At 35.1% G+C, this 16,999-nt stretch overlaps 1 protein-coding gene across 39 annotated transcripts in view; it reads right to left on the bottom strand.

Moving 5' to 3' along the window:
- The window catches only part of RPS6KC1 (ribosomal protein S6 kinase C1), a 213,609-nt gene that overhangs the window by 136,784 nt on the left and 59,826 nt on the right, over nucleotides 1-16,999 (bottom strand). For 29 of the 39 annotated variants that reach the window (XR_008537244.2, XR_001712482.4, XR_010150500.1 and 26 more), the window contains one exon: nucleotides 4,641-5,003. The exons of 9 other annotated variants lie outside the window; for them this stretch is intronic. Coding sequence is in view for 19 of the 30 variants with exons in the window: in XM_016938511.4 (XP_016794000.1) it covers nucleotides 4,641-5,003 (363 nt within the window). In the remaining 11 variants the exon portion in view is untranslated. Of the gene's footprint in view, nucleotides 1-4,640; nucleotides 5,004-8,693; nucleotides 8,772-16,999 lie in introns of those variants that run through there. One more of the 39 variants, XM_054658713.1, reaches the window with a different exon arrangement.

A 16,999-nucleotide genomic window follows, 5' to 3' on the forward strand; every position in this document is an offset into this window, starting at 1 on the left:
AATGAAAATGTTTGCATCTCTTAATCTGAGTACTAACATTAAAAACAGTCTCACTGGTCAAAAATATCAACAAAATCTTCAAAGAAAAATTGGATATCAACAATATCCAGAAATATATTATGAAATGTCACTCATAATGTATGTGAGAGAAGAGAAGAGGAGAGGAAAGGAGGTAAAAGGGAAGGAGAGGAGAAGGAAGAAAATGAGAGAGGAAGAAAAGAAAAAGAGTGAGAAGGGCAGGGGGAAATAATGGGGTATTTTTTAAGTGTGGCATCAACATCAAGTTAAGTGAAAAGCAACAGGTATAACTATGGCAGCAAATCTACCAGATATTTTCAACAAGATATACACTACAAAATCATGGGTCATATTAGCATGCTATTAAGTTGACAGAAACATCTCATCTTGAAGGGCCGTCGCTCAATTTGATTCTATATTTTTAGAAAATAACCATTTTATATTCCCTATTACAGGGCCTGCTACATACAAGAAATAAATGCTTGTTGAACGATCAACTAGATGAATAGATGGCTGAGTGAAAACAAACAAATGGATAGAAGGAAAAATGACAAATACTCAAAATAAGAAAGTTTTCGAATATTCTACAATGGAGAGGATTTCCCACTTCTCCATCTTAAAATGCTAATCTAATTAGGAGGAACATGTGAGAAGTAGCATAGCACAATACGAAGAAAATATGATTTAGGCTCAGAAAGACCTAGATTAAAATCCTAGCTCAACTTTTACTAGTCTGTGTCCTTGAGCAAATTGCTTAATTTATGTAAATCTTAGTTTTCTCCACCTATAAAACAGGGATCACAATATCTACCTTACAAAGACATCAAACCAGTACTTTTGGCACCTGGAACAAACTACACAAAACCAGCTCTCAAATCGACTCTGTAATTCATGATGTAGCCCACAGATGGGTGTTACTAACAATGCTCGCCATCTGGTAGCTTCCTGTTTTAAATAATTATTCTTGCTAACTAGGTGCCAAGCTTTTAGAATCATTATATTAAATGTTTGCACCCTCTAAATTTTGGTGTCCTTAGACAAAGTCCAGTATGGCCAGTCATAGTTCAACTTATAGGGTTCCTTTGAAGATTAAAAATAATGTAAGAAAAATACCTTGTACAGTGACAGGCATGTAATAAATCACTTAAACATTTTATTGATACCTTTATGTAATCCATTTACCACTCTATATTACCACAACCACTCCAATAAGCCCACACATAGATTAATCATATCCGCCACTTTCAGTAATATATAAACAAGATGGACAGGAAAGTGTGATATATATATTGCAACATCCTTTTCAAAAATTCAAGTTGATTCCTTCAACTCTGACTTTTGGATTTTCTCTCTTAAATCCATAAAGACCTGAGAATTTAGAAGAGTAGACAGTACTTTCATTCCAAGAACCATTTCTAAGAGGGAGTAAGTGAAGTGTCAGGTTCAAAGAGAATTCAAAGTTACCACTATCAGGGTATACTTATTCTCTGCCGGATGGGCAAAGAGAGCTGTTGCTATTGTGTTTTGCATGTGGTCTCAGCTGTGCAAATACCAGTTAAATAAGAAAAACATCAAGCCATCTTTATCAGACCTACTAACAACCCAGATAAACTTCTTTAGCATGAATAGTTTAGTAACAAAATAACAAAATTTGCCAACCCACAAGAATCTTTGTATAAAGCACTACTTAGCTCTGAAAGATTATTTTCTCTGTATTATCAGATATCCAGAAATACTTATTTTATTATAAGGCATGCCAATCCATGCCAATAAAGGTCACAAGAACAAATGTTATGAAGAGTTCAATTTAAATGATTTATACGTTTTACTGGCTATAGAGATATTTCACTAACAGTTTTGTCACCCCAGAACAAACTTTACCCAAGGAAACATCTCTTCTGAAAATAAAGGTCAAATCAAGCTCATAACTAGAGCCCCCAGTTTCCCCAGAAATTGAAGGACAATGTCCATATGTCTGTTAGGTGGTGACTAGTATGCTAGTACAGAATCCATGGACTGGAAGCACTGTCCTGATCTTACATTTGACACAGGGTCAAATGTGTAACCAGGAGGACTGAAACAAAGGTTCTTTTATATACTGGTTAAAAATTAGAATTCTATGATTGTGGTTCCCATAGTTTGTCTGAATAAAAATTGATCACATTATGAATAAACAATAAAAGACTAAAATCAATTTAGTCAGTTATTAACTTCTGGAATTGTGGCATATTAATAACAGAAACCAATCCAGAGCAGGAATGGATATTGTGCTTTCAAAAAGACAAACATGCATTAAATAGGAGATACATGGTTAAATGGTAATGTTCCTTAAGATAGCAGTCTAGTAGGTTTGGTATCAAGTTCTAGTGGAGAAATAATTCACCACCATAATCAGCAAAGTAACTAACCAAATGACACATTATTTGTTATTTTCTGACATGCATCTATAATTCTCATTTTGAAGCACAGATTTTTATTTTTCTGGTGCCATCAAGTGGTAACATTATGAAATGTTCTAAGATTAAATGGAAATAACTTAAAAAATGTCACACTGACCACACTGATGTGTTTTATTTGTGTCAATTAAACACCAGTGATGTTTTAGCACATAATTCTCTGAAAACAAATGGAAAAAATGTCAGAGCAGATTTTTTTATAACTCATACCCATTTTAAACTCCCAACCCAAAATGAGAGTTAAGGCAAAGAATAAAAATGAATAGATATTTAAGACCAGAATGCTCCACTAACAAACAAAAAACCCAACAGATGGCCTGGTGCAGTGGCTCATGCCTGTAATCCCAGCACTGTGGGAGGCCAAGGCAGATAGATCACCTGAGGTCAGTAGTTCGAGACCAGCCTGGCAAACATGGTGAAACCCCGTCTCTGCTAAAAATACAAAAATTAGTTCGGCATGGTGGCACACACCTGTAGTCCCAGCTACTAGGGAGGCTGAGGCAGGAGAATCACTTGAACCCCGGAGGCAAAGGTTGCAGCGAGCTGAGATCATACCACTGCCCTCCAGCCTGGGTGACAGAATGAAACTCTATCTCAAAAAAAAAAAACCTAACATTATAAAACCATTTGAAAAATAAAATTAGGGTGAAAATGATCTTTCCATCAAAGCAAGAAAACAAGTAACTTCAAAATTAGATATCAATTAGAAACCTTAAAAGTGATAGCTAATATTAATCATATCAAGATGACAAAATTAATGAGAAATGAATTTAGAATCAATTATTTGAAACTGTGTTAACAGGTTCCAAATGGTTATATAAGCAACTTTAGTAAGACAATAACTAATGAAAAAAGAAACAAGACTCCAGCTCCTCTTATTGCTATACACACAAAACATTAATCGCTGTTTGATCCTCAGGCTCACCGAAATTAAGTATCAATTGTGAAATCTGAATTCCCAGTTGAAGATGGCAAACTGAACACATTTCTTTAGCTATTCTCCCTCCAGAAACTCTATTAACATGGCAGTCAAAAATTTCTTTAAGACAAAACCCCACAAGAACAAAGAAACTGAGAAGGTAACAGCAACAAAATTTTAGAATATAAAAGCTGCCATGGAATATAATTTTTAAAAAAAAAGGTAGATGGATGAGAAGTTACTAAAAGGGAATCAAGAAAGTTGCCTGATTTACATGGCGTGGTAAAACTCTCCAAAAATTCAGGAATTGGTGGCATTAGGAAGTGGGAGTGAAACCTAAAAACGAGAAATGGTCAAAATCCTGGTTAAGAAGCAGTTAGGACCCTCCATATACAGGCAGGTACACCATTTTATAAAACTGAAAGTTTATACTCCAGAAATAACAAAAGGCTTCTGGACTACAGGATACTAGGCATAGTGAGAAGTACTGTAGTAAAAAGTGTTAGTAATACAGGAGACTGGTAATCTGAATGGTACCGACAAACCCAAGACCACAGAACAATGAAAATGATGATCTTCTGTAAATGAAACCACTGGAAGAATGCCAATATCAATCTTTGATTACTGCATCCAAAAAGTCATGCAACTAAATGCAGAATGCTTCATTCTGCTTTTATAAGGAAAAATTTAAGGGTTAAAACAATAGCTGATACTTCAAAAAAGTAAGTTCTATATACAGACATTCAGTTACAGTCAGCTCTACATGTCCCACATCACCTCCATTAATTAAATGAGAATTTACTACAACTACAAAGAACAGAATAGTCGGCAAACCCAAGAATCTTTTATGCTCTTAGTTTAAAAATCCATTTCATTTTGTCTCTTCAGGTCATCAAGAATCTCTGTGAATTACTCCTGAGAGAGATGAAGGCCGGTAAAACACTGCCTTTTCAAATCAGAAAAGAAAGATTATTATTCATACAAGAGACTTCAAGACATGCTGACTTTTTTTTAAATTCTGTTTTTGTGGATTAATTGAGTAAAAGTAGAGGGTTAAGTACCTCCGATAATGTCTAACATCTCAAGGAACTTAAAGTATATATCCATATATAGGTCTTTTAAGCTTCAGTAATTTCTCATTTTCAGTATTATTTCCGTAAGACTATACAGAAGATATATGTATGTACTTTTTTTTCCCACATACCAACAAAAGAGCATGCCAAAACATAATATACATAAAACCATACCTTGAACACCTTCTAGGAGTAAATCAACTCCCTTCCTATAAAAATCAGAAGCAGCTTCATAGTCATCTTCTTCTTCCTTTTTTAAAGCCAGCTTTATTAATTCTCCTGCTTTCTCCAAATAATCTCTCTTGCCAAGCTTCGGCTTTAAACTGCCAGGAAAGAGGCTACGACTTTCCCGTTCTTCTTCTGTTTTGCTCTGTTCACTGTCAGAAGCAACAGCCCCTAGTGCTGAAGAATCCGAAGAAAGATTGAGACCAAAAGTTCTAATGGGAGAATTTTGATTGGAAGCCATTCCATCATCTAACTCAGCAAGAGAATCCACATCAACAGTAAGAGATACCAGATCACTGTCACTGGAGAAGCCTAGAAATATGATCACAATAGTAAACAGATATTAAATTGAGAATCAGCCAAACGAATACAAATCATGCTAATTATTCATTTTTCATATTATCCAAGTCAATTTGGAAGGCTGTAATTTACTGATGGAAGTCAGTGTCTAGCAATTTGTTTAGGCTTAGTCCATTCATTTTACTGTCTCTCTATAACTCTGGAAGACAACTTCTTGCCTTAATCATCAAACTAAAATTGAAGACAAATCTTTATCTAGTTTGGTTGCCAAAAAGAGCCTTTACCACAAGATCCTGTAAGCTATTTACAGAAAGCTGTTGCCTGTACACATAGTTGCTATAAATAATAGCATTTTAATAAAGGAAAAAGCACTTGAATCTCAGCTCTCTTTTTTTTGTTTTGTTTTTGTTTTTGAGAACAGCATCTTGCCATGTTGCCCAGCTGCACTCCAACTCCTGGGCTCAAGCAATCCTCCCACTTCAGCCTCCCGAGTAGCTTAGATGGCATGAGCCACCAAGCCCAGCACCAGCTCTTAAAACTTACTGTGTGACCAACAGCAGGTTACTTAATAGTATTACTTATTATGCAAGTCTTTAAATGAGGAATAGAGTTAATGCATATAAAGCATAATAGACTATCATTATATTATAACTTTTATAACAATTACATAAACAGGTTGAATATCCTTCATCTGAAATGCTTGGGACAGAAGTGTTTCAGATTTCAGATTTTCAGATTAGGGATACTCAACCTGTAACTATATAACAACTACACAATGTGTCCTCAGAAGTGTGCTTTTAGGTAACCATCCGTAACTGGAAAATGTATGCTATTTAGCATTTTTTAAAAACTGAATTTTTAGACATTTTCATCTCAGCCTCTTCTACAAGCTTCTGGAAAGGTATATTTCCACCTTAGTTTTCAGACAAAAAAGAGGTAATAGGTGCTACTGAATTATTTAGCAGTGAAAATTCCTTCTCCTAGTTCATATAACTGACATCATGGTAAATGAGCATGATCCACAATACATATCAGACTTTCTGCTCCCAGGACTGCCTTTTATATTCTTCAAAATGATTGTGGACTCTAAAAAGCTTTTGTTCATGTGAATTTTATCTGTGAATATTTATTAAATACCAATATTGATATTTACAAAAGAAGTCTAGAAATGTATAAAATAAAGCATTAAAGCCCCATTACATGTTAACATAATTTTTATGAAAAATAACTATATTTTCCAAAACAAAAAAAGTTAGTGAAAGAAGTGGCATTGTTTTACATTTTTGCACTGTTTTACATTGTTTTACATTTTTGTTAATGTCTGGATTAACAGCAGATAGCTAGACTCTCATATCTGATTCTGCTCACAATCTGTTGTCATATGTTGTTTTGGATGAAAGATATGAAGGAAATGTCACATAGATAATGTAACTGAAAAAGAAACAAGTATTAGCCTTTTCAAATAATTATGAATATTGTTCTTTGATACTACACCAAAACTCAACAAGTGATAGGTTTTTAAAGCTTAGTTGTAATGTGGAATATAAAATCCTATGAATGAAATTTCTGTTTCTGTTACATTCAAATCCATTGGTCTGTCTTGCACACTGAATGGATCTTTTATCTGTGCATGAATTTATAACATCACACATTGGTCATCCTGAAAATACTGGTTCCCTTAGTTATAAAGATCTTCGAAATGTTGACAGCACATTTCATTATCCCAAAAAATCATATGTCAACATTTCATTATCTACCAATCTCATCAGAAAACTATTTAAGTATTGGGAAACTGTCAAACCCAAAGTGGCAGACAGAGGTTATCTGAAAATCCTAATTTTGAATTGAAAACTCCAATTTTATGATTGGCAACAAATAATATCAGTTGTTTTCCTTGAAGTGTCAGCTTACTTCGCTCCCTTTCAAGAAAAAAAGTGTCAAATACATAAGTCTGAATAATGACAGTTTGTTAATTGTTCTTTCAAGCAAAATGGTGTCCCATGAAAAAAGCAGCTAGTTCAGCTAATGGCTCAAACAACTGCATAAGTGCTTTTCCTCAAGACGACCATGGTAGTTCAGTATGCAGAGTGCTTTATGTATAATTCTCATTTTTTCACACAGCATATTAAAAAGACAAGTGACAAGGGTTAAGATTTAACAAAATGTAACAGTTTCTACTACTTAGGAAAAATTAGCATTGGTTTTATAAGTATGTGCAATGAGTACTGTTACAGTTTGGTGACACTGCCTTGATTCATGCCCAAGCACAGCAGTTTCACCTACCACGGCTTTTGCATCATCAGGGCAAATGTCAATATGGTGAAAAGACAAAGAATGTCCTGGCATTATTATCAAAACAGTTTTGCTTTATGAACTCCCTGAAAATATCTCAGAAACACCCAGAGATCTGAAGATTACATTTGAGAGCCAGTGATCTATACCATTAAATAAGACTGACAACAGAGTTATATAAAAACTAGTTTGGAAATAACTATGAGATCTGCATTCACCACTGAACATTATCTGCCAAGTTTCTCAGGGAAAAAAAATTAAAAAGAAAATGATATCCTCAGGATTATATACTAAATCAAAATTAAAAGTGGATTAGACTATACAATTCTAGATCAGGGATCAGCAAGCTTTTTCTATAAAGGGCCAGAAAGTAAATATTTTGGGCTTTGCAGGCCACATGTGGTCTCTGTCACCACTCAACACTGCCGTTGTAGTACAAAAGCAGCCATAGACAATATATAAATGAATAAGCATGGCTGTGTTCCAGTAAAACTTTATTTACAGACATTGAAGTGTGAATTCCTTATAATTTTCCCATCACAAAACCACAAAATCATATTCTTTTAATTTTTTTAACTATTTAAAAATGCAAAAACCATTCTTAGTTTTCAGGCCATACAAAAACAGGTGGCAGGCCAGATTCAGCCCATAGAACACAGTTTTGCCAACCCCTATTTTAAATTCAAATTGCCTACTTCATATCAAATAAAGTAAGTTAGGGTAACAACATGTTACTGGCCACTAAGCTCAAATTTCTAATCAGCTTTAGATGCTGCTTTGGCACCCTGTCAATATATATCCTCATTTTCAACTTTTTTTTCAACTTCTTAGAATGCCCAAAAAGAACAAATTCTATTCCCAAAAAGCAACATATTTCATTAAACCGACAATCTCAAATGAGATTCATTGAGCCTAGTGAAAATCTTTTCAGTCCTCTGACATTTCAGCCATACAGACAGTAACAGTACTTCATAATAAGAATCTTTTATAGCAATCTACAGTTATTTATCTACTATCCTAAGAAATATATATAAATTTTATGAGATTTTTCTTGTCATTTTAAATATTTTATGTATTTCAATGTAAACTTATTTTCTTAAATGATGCCAATATATAATCTAGCCCATTGAAACTGATAAACAAATAGATAAGGTTGAAAAAAGTTCTGGTTTATATAGCTAATCACAAAAGAAAGGAAATGCTGTATTAGAGATCTCTTTTGTCTGTTCTCTGGTATCTTGTCACTATAACCTTCACACCATCTATCACATTGTTCTGTTTCATGTTTTGCCCCATTTTTCCTTTTAACAATAACAATAACACCAAAGGGCAAGCAGGCAAAGTTATGTATACTCTGTTTCTTGGCTTTTGACCACAAAAAACTGGTACCATAGTCATATTTCCTCTTACCTTTCAAATCATATTTTATTAGCAATGAGAATCATGATTAAATGAGATTAGATCAAAAAAGTAAGACCATTAAAATACCTAGAGAGAAAGATAGTAAGATTAAGTAAATAAACATTCTATACAAAGTGTTCCTTTTCAAATTCTAAATAATTTCTTAATTCGGCATCTTTAAAAGCAAGCAAACACACACACACACACACACACACACACACACACATACACACACACACACACACACACCAGCAGATAAAAAAGAGAAATTTATATAGCCAAACCAGAAGAAGCAAAGAGAAATAAAAAGACATCTACTTTAACCTTTTTAGAGGACAATTTGCCAATGCATATCAAAAGCGCAAAATTGCTTCTTTCACCCAGAAATTCAGCAATTTATACCAAAACCTATCAGGTGTACAAAAAAGATCTACATACAAGAATGTCCATCTGTCCATCACAAAAATTAGTAAAAATGTGGCAATAACAAATTCCTAATAATAGATTACGATATCTCCTTATGATAAAATATTATACAGCTATTAAAATCATTTTATAGAATATTTAATGCTAAAGTCTTATATTATGCAAAAACAACAAACTACAAATGAGTATGTATACTATAATTCTACTTTAAAAACAAACACACAGAAAAAAGGCTAGAAACATACACTAACTATTAACAGTGATTTTCTGTGTATGGTAAGATTATAGGTAATTCTATAATATAGAATTTAATAATATACTTTGTGTATGGTAAGCCCTTAAGTTCAGTATCTGAAAGATATCAAAAGAGATGCATCAAGGGCCAATATTGGGAATTTATTTGAGTAAAAGAAAGTTATACAGGCATCATTTGTGAAATATAAACCTCTATGGATCAACCAGCAGCTAGCGTCAAGAATTCCAAACTTAAAAAAGGAGTTAGACACGAGTACAAAGACAGATCTGTTTAAAGCAGGCAAACCCCTGACACCTCTTCCTTGCCCACCTTATTCCTTTAATTATCCTCTTGAAGTTGCATCTTACCATGCCTGAAAAGCCTAACCCTACCATATCTCCTCGACCACACAATGCAACCAATCATCTTCTAGTACTCACTGATATCTTTCTCTTCCATATTTAAGCAGTTTCTAAATTCCCTTCTTCTCAATGACGTATTCTCCGGCCAGCTCGAGGAAGATAACATTTAAAAACTCCTTTCACCACCACAGCAATGAATCTTATTTATAAACATATTATATGTAAATATTCAATGCCTAGTTTATTTATATTATATACTTAACACATCTGCTTAATACAGTGCTTGTTCAACTCCTAGAAATCACACTACAATTCAACTTATTTCATACAAAACTATATATAAATATCATACGAAACGCAAACTAGCTCCCTGAAGCCCAGAAAGAAAGTTAACAAGAAAGATACAGGGAGCAACAAGCAAGTGACAGGTTCTCAGTCTAGGTAGGAAGGACATTGTGGATAAGGCAGGGCAATCATTGACATTTGACATAATACAGAGACTATTTGTCAAAAGTTAAACCAACCTGAAGTCAACCCCATACTTAAAGAGGCCCTCTGGGCCATCACAAGAGTAAAAGGTGCATCCTTCACCAACACCATCAAGGCAAAAACCTAAGCTTTTTTTGGAAGTGATACAAGGGGAAAAAGTCAAAGGTTCTATGAAAGCGTTCTGCCTCCAGGTTCGTATCACAGAAATTCAAGTCTCAGGGCTATTAGAGGGCCCCAGGTGACTTGTTAAAAAGCAGCTACAGACATAGGCGTTTATTTAGCATCCCAGTTCACCTACCTACCCTTACCTCTGTGCTTTGAACTGCTCAGAGTAGGGCAGTATAGTGAAATCTGTCTAGGACACCATCTCTGAAAGACAGGCCCCAGGGGAACAGGTTGAGTTGCCATAGAATAAATCTTTATACTATAAACTATCAGAAATCTGTATTTGAAGACCATCTGTAAAAAGAGATCGGTTTCCTTTAGAACAACAGGTGGTCTCTCATGGGTGACTATATATAAAATACATGGCCTCATTATTATTAGCTGATAGCTTTCACTGAGCCCTGAGGTTCAAATATTGCCATAGTCAACAAAAAGGAATTTCTATTTTTCCTAGTAGCAATGACTCATGCTCCATGCACAAAGCAAGTTATCTAGCCAGTAGAACAAAGGTTACCCTAAAGTAGAAGACATACATATCAGTTTCCATTAAGAAAAAAGCCCTTATAAATATGATTTTAAGTGAATACCTAAATCCAAAGCTTAATGCTAGTTAAGATTCCTGTATGTGATTCCCTATTCATCATTTAGTAATAGCTATTGTTACAAAAAAGAACCTTTCCTTTGAAGTTTCACATTTTTATAACGTTCTTGGGTCATGTCTATTATGCTTCATCCTTGAAAATGTACAAAAAGAGCCTCAGAATACCTCGTACAGATTTGGTAAAACAACAAAATAAGCCCAGAAAACAACACAGCAATCTTAATTACAACCCTAATACTGCTATCTTATCATAATAAAGATCCATCACTTGGCTTCATTTTTTGCCAAATGAACTTTATACTCTGCTACTCTCCATAACTTTCTCTAGCCTCCAGGACATCAAGCCCATTACCAGTAGGCAAGTAGCTCATGCTGAGTTTTCTATACCAAGTATGTCTTCTCCCCGCCTCCCCTCCATAAAATGAAATCTCTTCATTTCAAAATATAGTTCTGTGAGTGCTATCAAATACCTGGAGTATCTTAGGTACATGGCTAAACTTCTCTGAAATTCAAACTCTGTAATTGTGAAATAAGACATTTAAGTGTATCATTTATAATGATTCCCATGGCATACCATGAATTTTCTGTTATTTGTCCCACCCAACCCCTAAACTCCTAATATCCAATATTATCCTCAATAGCCCTAGAATTTGTAAGAGTCAATATTTATCATCAGTGTCATGTGTATCATTTACACACACTGGTACATTCTCATTTGTGGCTATCTTGGGGGGAGAAAATGACCTGTTGTTTTTTGTCAAGCTCCACTACCAAGGAAAATTCAACTGGGGGCAGGGAATAAAAATAAGTTGGGTAAATAAGCACATAACAGAAAAAAGAATCTCTTCAAGCTGAGTATGCAAGAGATATTCTAACATACATAACACCAAAGGGCCTAGAAAAATACCAGTAACAAGATTTAGAGTTCTTATGGTGCCACCTAGTGGACATTTGCACTTAATTTTACTTTAAATTACTTGCACTTTCTATAAATTTACATTTAAATTAATATTTAATACTTTCTGTATTTTGTCATCTCACACTATATTATGTAGTAAATAGACTTTAAGTTTGTCTTGAAAATAGATTTAGGTTATTAAGTAACCAATCATGTGACAAATATTCCTATTTAAAATGATCTTGCCTCAAAGTGTCAAGTTTAAATCTATTAAATGAAAATAACACAAATAATAAGACAAAATAAATGGTATTTCGATACAGATTTTTTTCAAACTTAAATAACTATACACCTTTCCAATTAGACCAACCAGTGCTTTAAATATAATCAACGCCATTCAATTTAACACAGTTTAATCACAATCTTCATGTCTGTCTACACACCGTAAAGAATTATTAGGTGACTGTAACCACAAAGACAAATTGAGTGATCAGCTTATTGCATGTAGCAGATCTTAAGAATTAATATTCTTAAATGTCTCCTGGAATAACAAAATCTACCCCCACCTGCCATCAAATAAACATACAAATCTTGACCTTAATGTCATTTAAGGGATCCATTACAAAGACGAGCAATAGATGCTATCCTCAAAATGCACATTTCATTTACTTTAAAATAGTTAATTCAAGACAGTTTAATAGATCCTTTCGTGTCTCTACAATAGTTACAATAAGCACTTGAGGAGTTCTTAATTCACAATTTCCAGCCAAAAAAAGGTGGGGGTAGATTTTGTTATTCCAGAAGACATTTAAGCATATTCATTCTTAAGATATGCTACATACAATAAGCTGATCATTCAATTTTTCTTTGTGGTTACAATTACCTAATTATTTTCTCTCATGTGCTGCATGAACCAGAAAAAATGTCCCTCCCCAAACTGAAAAGTGATGTATTAGGAAGAGGAAATGACACAGGTTACCAGATGAGACTATACCAACATCCAAGTCTCTGATATCAAGGCCAGCATGGCAGTAAAGCAATCTATACCCTTCAAAAAGGCCAACAGGTGAGAGAAATATGTCAAGGAGCTCAACTGATATGCACCGATTTGGGCAGGTTTCTACAAATGTCCTAGTAATTTCACGGCTAAATTTAATTCAAGGAAAAGACATAAGTTGAAATAGACATAATGGAAATAAGATGTTAGCAACCAATTACATCTTCTTTCATCTTTGAAAAAATATAGTTTAACTTCTTTGAACAAAGGAGATAAAGAGTAACCAGGATTTCATTTTTAAAATGTAAAACAGTATTTTGTTTAAAAACCTACTAAATAATTTCTTAATTTTCAATTTCATATTAAACAAAATATATTTACCAGTTTATCACCAAATTATTTTTTACAAAACCTTAAAGGGGTTTCTCTATCCCATGCTACCACAAAGTAACTGTAATTTTAAAAAACAGGCCAAGCACAGTGGCTCACACCCATAATGCAAGCACTTTGGGAGGCCAAGGCAGGAGAATCACTTGCGTCTAAGAGTTCGAGAGCTGCCTGGGCAGCACAGTGAGACCCCATTTCTACAAAAAATTTAAAAAGAAAAATTAGCCAGGCATGGTTGTGCCTGCCTGTAGTCCCAGCTACTCAGGAGGCTGAGGAAGGAGAATCACTTGAGCCCAGGACATGAAGGCTGCACTAAGCCTGGGTAACACGGTGAGACCCTATCACAAAACAAATAAACAGACACCCAGATCTTCATGTTTTCCTCAGAAAACTTTCATTTCAAAGTATATTAGGATCTGTTGACTGCATTTTAAGGTATTAACAAAAATAATGATCACTTCACCTCTACCTCTGTTCTCTGAGAAGTGATCAACTTGCCATGTCACTCTAACTGTAACTAAAGAACATTGAAACAGCAGACTATATATTAAGATTTACCCCCTCTGCCTCACTCCACCAGCTAGCTAATTCACAAATATGAAAAATGACAATCCACCTTTAAAACATGGCTTAAAATAGTACATTTAGAGAAGTTTTCATGGGGTGAATCACTTCCTCACATTTTAGCTCTAAATCCAAAACACAAGCATTTGTCACCACGATCCCTCTAACAACCCTCCATTTCACTGCGTACCTGTGGGGCTTGGCTGGCTGCTGGCTTTCCTGCTCTTTTGCTACTAGATGTTCCTCTCCCTGGTTGTCTCCAGAGTTTGCAGACCTTTTGGTATGAAGTAAATCTTCCACTTTCCCACTATGCCAAACAATCTTACGATATTTAAAAGCCATTTTCCCTCTCAAATAACAATGAATTTGCAAGCTGTCTGACACTTTGATCTATCTGTATTTATCAACCTAATATCTTTCAGCAGGATTAATTTGCCAGGCATGCAACTTTTAAAGGGAGGGGAGAAAAACAACATAACCATTAACAGCATTTCCAGTTCCATGGTTTTCATTCTTCATGGATCACAGTGTGTTTCAGAGATGGTAACATAGTTGAAAAACTAAACCGCACTGACAGGATAAAATGTCAATATTCCTTTTAGATGTCGTAAGTCATTTTCCGTGTTTTTGACAGAAATGTTAGCCCCAATTTCTCTCATAAAAGCACATTCCTAAAAGATAAATCCTTCCAAAGAAAACACATCTTTTTGAAACTTCAGAGGTAAACTCTGAAACAACTGCTTTAGGAAGGGTCACCCTTACAGCTCAGTTTGCCTGAGGCTGTCCTGTGTCATGTTTGTGGTCTTGGTGTAATTATTAATAGCACTGTCTATAATTCTCAGAAGTGTCCCAGTTTGGAGAATAAACTACATGCTCACCCTAGCTTTAGGTTGTGTCTCCTTTAGCATTAATACAGCCATCTGTTCACCTTGAACAGCATCAGTATTTTAGAATACCATCCCAAGAAACTTCATTCCTAATAATCATGCTTCTCCCTTTCTGGCCTAGACTACAGCAAAGAACAGAAAGATCTCTGCAGAGCTTGCATCCATGATTGCCTTATACTAAAATAGGCTCCTAAGATACCGTTCTTTCACCATGGTTGACTCCCACCTAGTAACAGAAGCTTATTATAGATATCAGAAGAATATAACTACTCCCATATCACAGAACCTTTGATTCTTGTATCAAAAAAATAGAGAAAAGAAACATTCTGCATTTCTGACTATTGCACTCCTCATTGAATACTCTCATATATATATATATATATATATATATATATATATATATATATATATGCCCAGGCTGGAGTGCAGTGGCGTGATCTTGGCTCACTGCAACCTCCACCCCCATGGTTCAGGCAATTCTCATGCCTCAGCCTCCCGAGTAGCTGGGATTACAGGCACCAGCCACCTTGTCTGGCTAATTTTTGTGTTTTTAGTAGAGACAGGGTTTCACCATATTGGCCAGGCTGGTCTCAAATTCCTGACCTCAAATGATCCGCCTACCTTGGCCTCCCAAAAGTGCTAGGATTACAAGCGTGAGCCACCATGCCCAGCCTCTCCTACAAATATTTCTAACTCTCCTACTTGTTCTCACAGAATCAGTATGGAATCAGGTGGAAAATGTGCACTCCTCTTTCTCAGGAGTAGGGAAACTGAGGCAACAGCCAGCTTAGGTTAAACAGAAAAGTCACCTTCCAAGGAAACTGGTTCTATTAGAATCACATTGGGATCCCAAGCAGGGACTAGATTTTCCAAACCTTCGCAAGGATCTCTGATTAAAATAGGTCACAAAGAACAGATATTTTACCACCACCGCCCCCGACACACACACAAAAAAAATAATAGATTATAAAGTAAAATTACTGTCAACAATGTTTTTCTATGACCCTGGCAGAATCAGGGTGGAGTCAAAGATATTGAGAACTCAGTGAAGACCCCTGGGCATGTGGCCCCCATGCATTACACAGAACACTAAGTTTAAATAAATAGATGCTAAGTCAATGGAAAGTACAATGAAAAAGAATAAAAGCTAACCACTTCTCAATATGGTAGTACCAAAAGAAAAAAAAAAAACTTAAGGGCATCAGCCCACATAATAAATAAGAACATGTTGCTCTTACAAAATCACAATGGAAATTTACTGCAAGAGATTTATGTTAGTGTGGCTGCTGCTGTATGACAGGAGTACATACCCTCACAAAAACAACACTACAATGAGATGATGGCTACCTCATCCTCATAAAGCATCCTCCTCCACCATAAACTCTTACTCATGAAAGAGATAAGAAATATTATTTAGTCTATTATTTTACCTTTAATAAACCAAACCTAAGCCACCTAAAACAAATCTAATTATCTATTTTGATTTTAAAAATCCCTCCTACCCCTGTCCCCAAATCTTTTTTTTTCCATAACCTTCCCTGAAAAAAAAACTAGTTACAGAAATCCAAAGGCTGAAATGTATAAATTCAAGTGTACCTTAATAGAAGAATAAAACAAGAGATTAAGCATTCTTGAATGAAAGTGATTAAAACTTGATTTAGACTCATTTTATTTAAAAACATATCAAAAACATTAAAACTGCCTTAGGGTTTATTCTTTGTGGCTAAATGACTAAATCTCTAAAGCCAGCCTTGAAATTAATTCTCTAAAAGTCAGATGCGCTAAAGAAATGAGTAAGGCTTTTTTTTTTTTTTTTTGAGACAAAGTCTTGCTTTGTTGTCCAGGCTAGAGTGCAGTGGCACAGTCTCAGCTCACTGCAAACTCCACCTCCCAGGTTCAAGCGATTCTTGTGCCTCAGCCTCCCTAGTAGCTAGGATTACAAATGCCTGCCACCACACCCAGCTAATTTTTCTGTCTTAGTAGAGACAGGGTTTCACCACGTTGGCTCGGCTGGTCTCAAACTCCTGACCTCAGGTGATTCACCCACCTCAGCCTCCCAAAGTGTAGGGATTACAGGCATGAGCCACCATGCCTGGCCAAGTAAGGCCTTCTTACACTAGACAATACAAATTCTGAACTACTCATTATACCATATTTCATCAATTCTAAGATACCATTAATTGGAGGATGAATCATTATTTTATATACCACTATGAAAACAAAAGCTGCCAATTAAATATGAGATATGCCTGACCCAATATCATGCACCCAACATCAGTGATAATAAAATGTAAAGAAAAAAAG

Source organism: Pan troglodytes, chromosome 1 (assembly GCF_028858775.2).
Source record: "Pan troglodytes isolate AG18354 chromosome 1, NHGRI_mPanTro3-v2.0_pri, whole genome shotgun sequence".
Lineage (NCBI taxonomy): Eukaryota > Metazoa > Chordata > Mammalia > Primates > Hominidae > Pan > Pan troglodytes.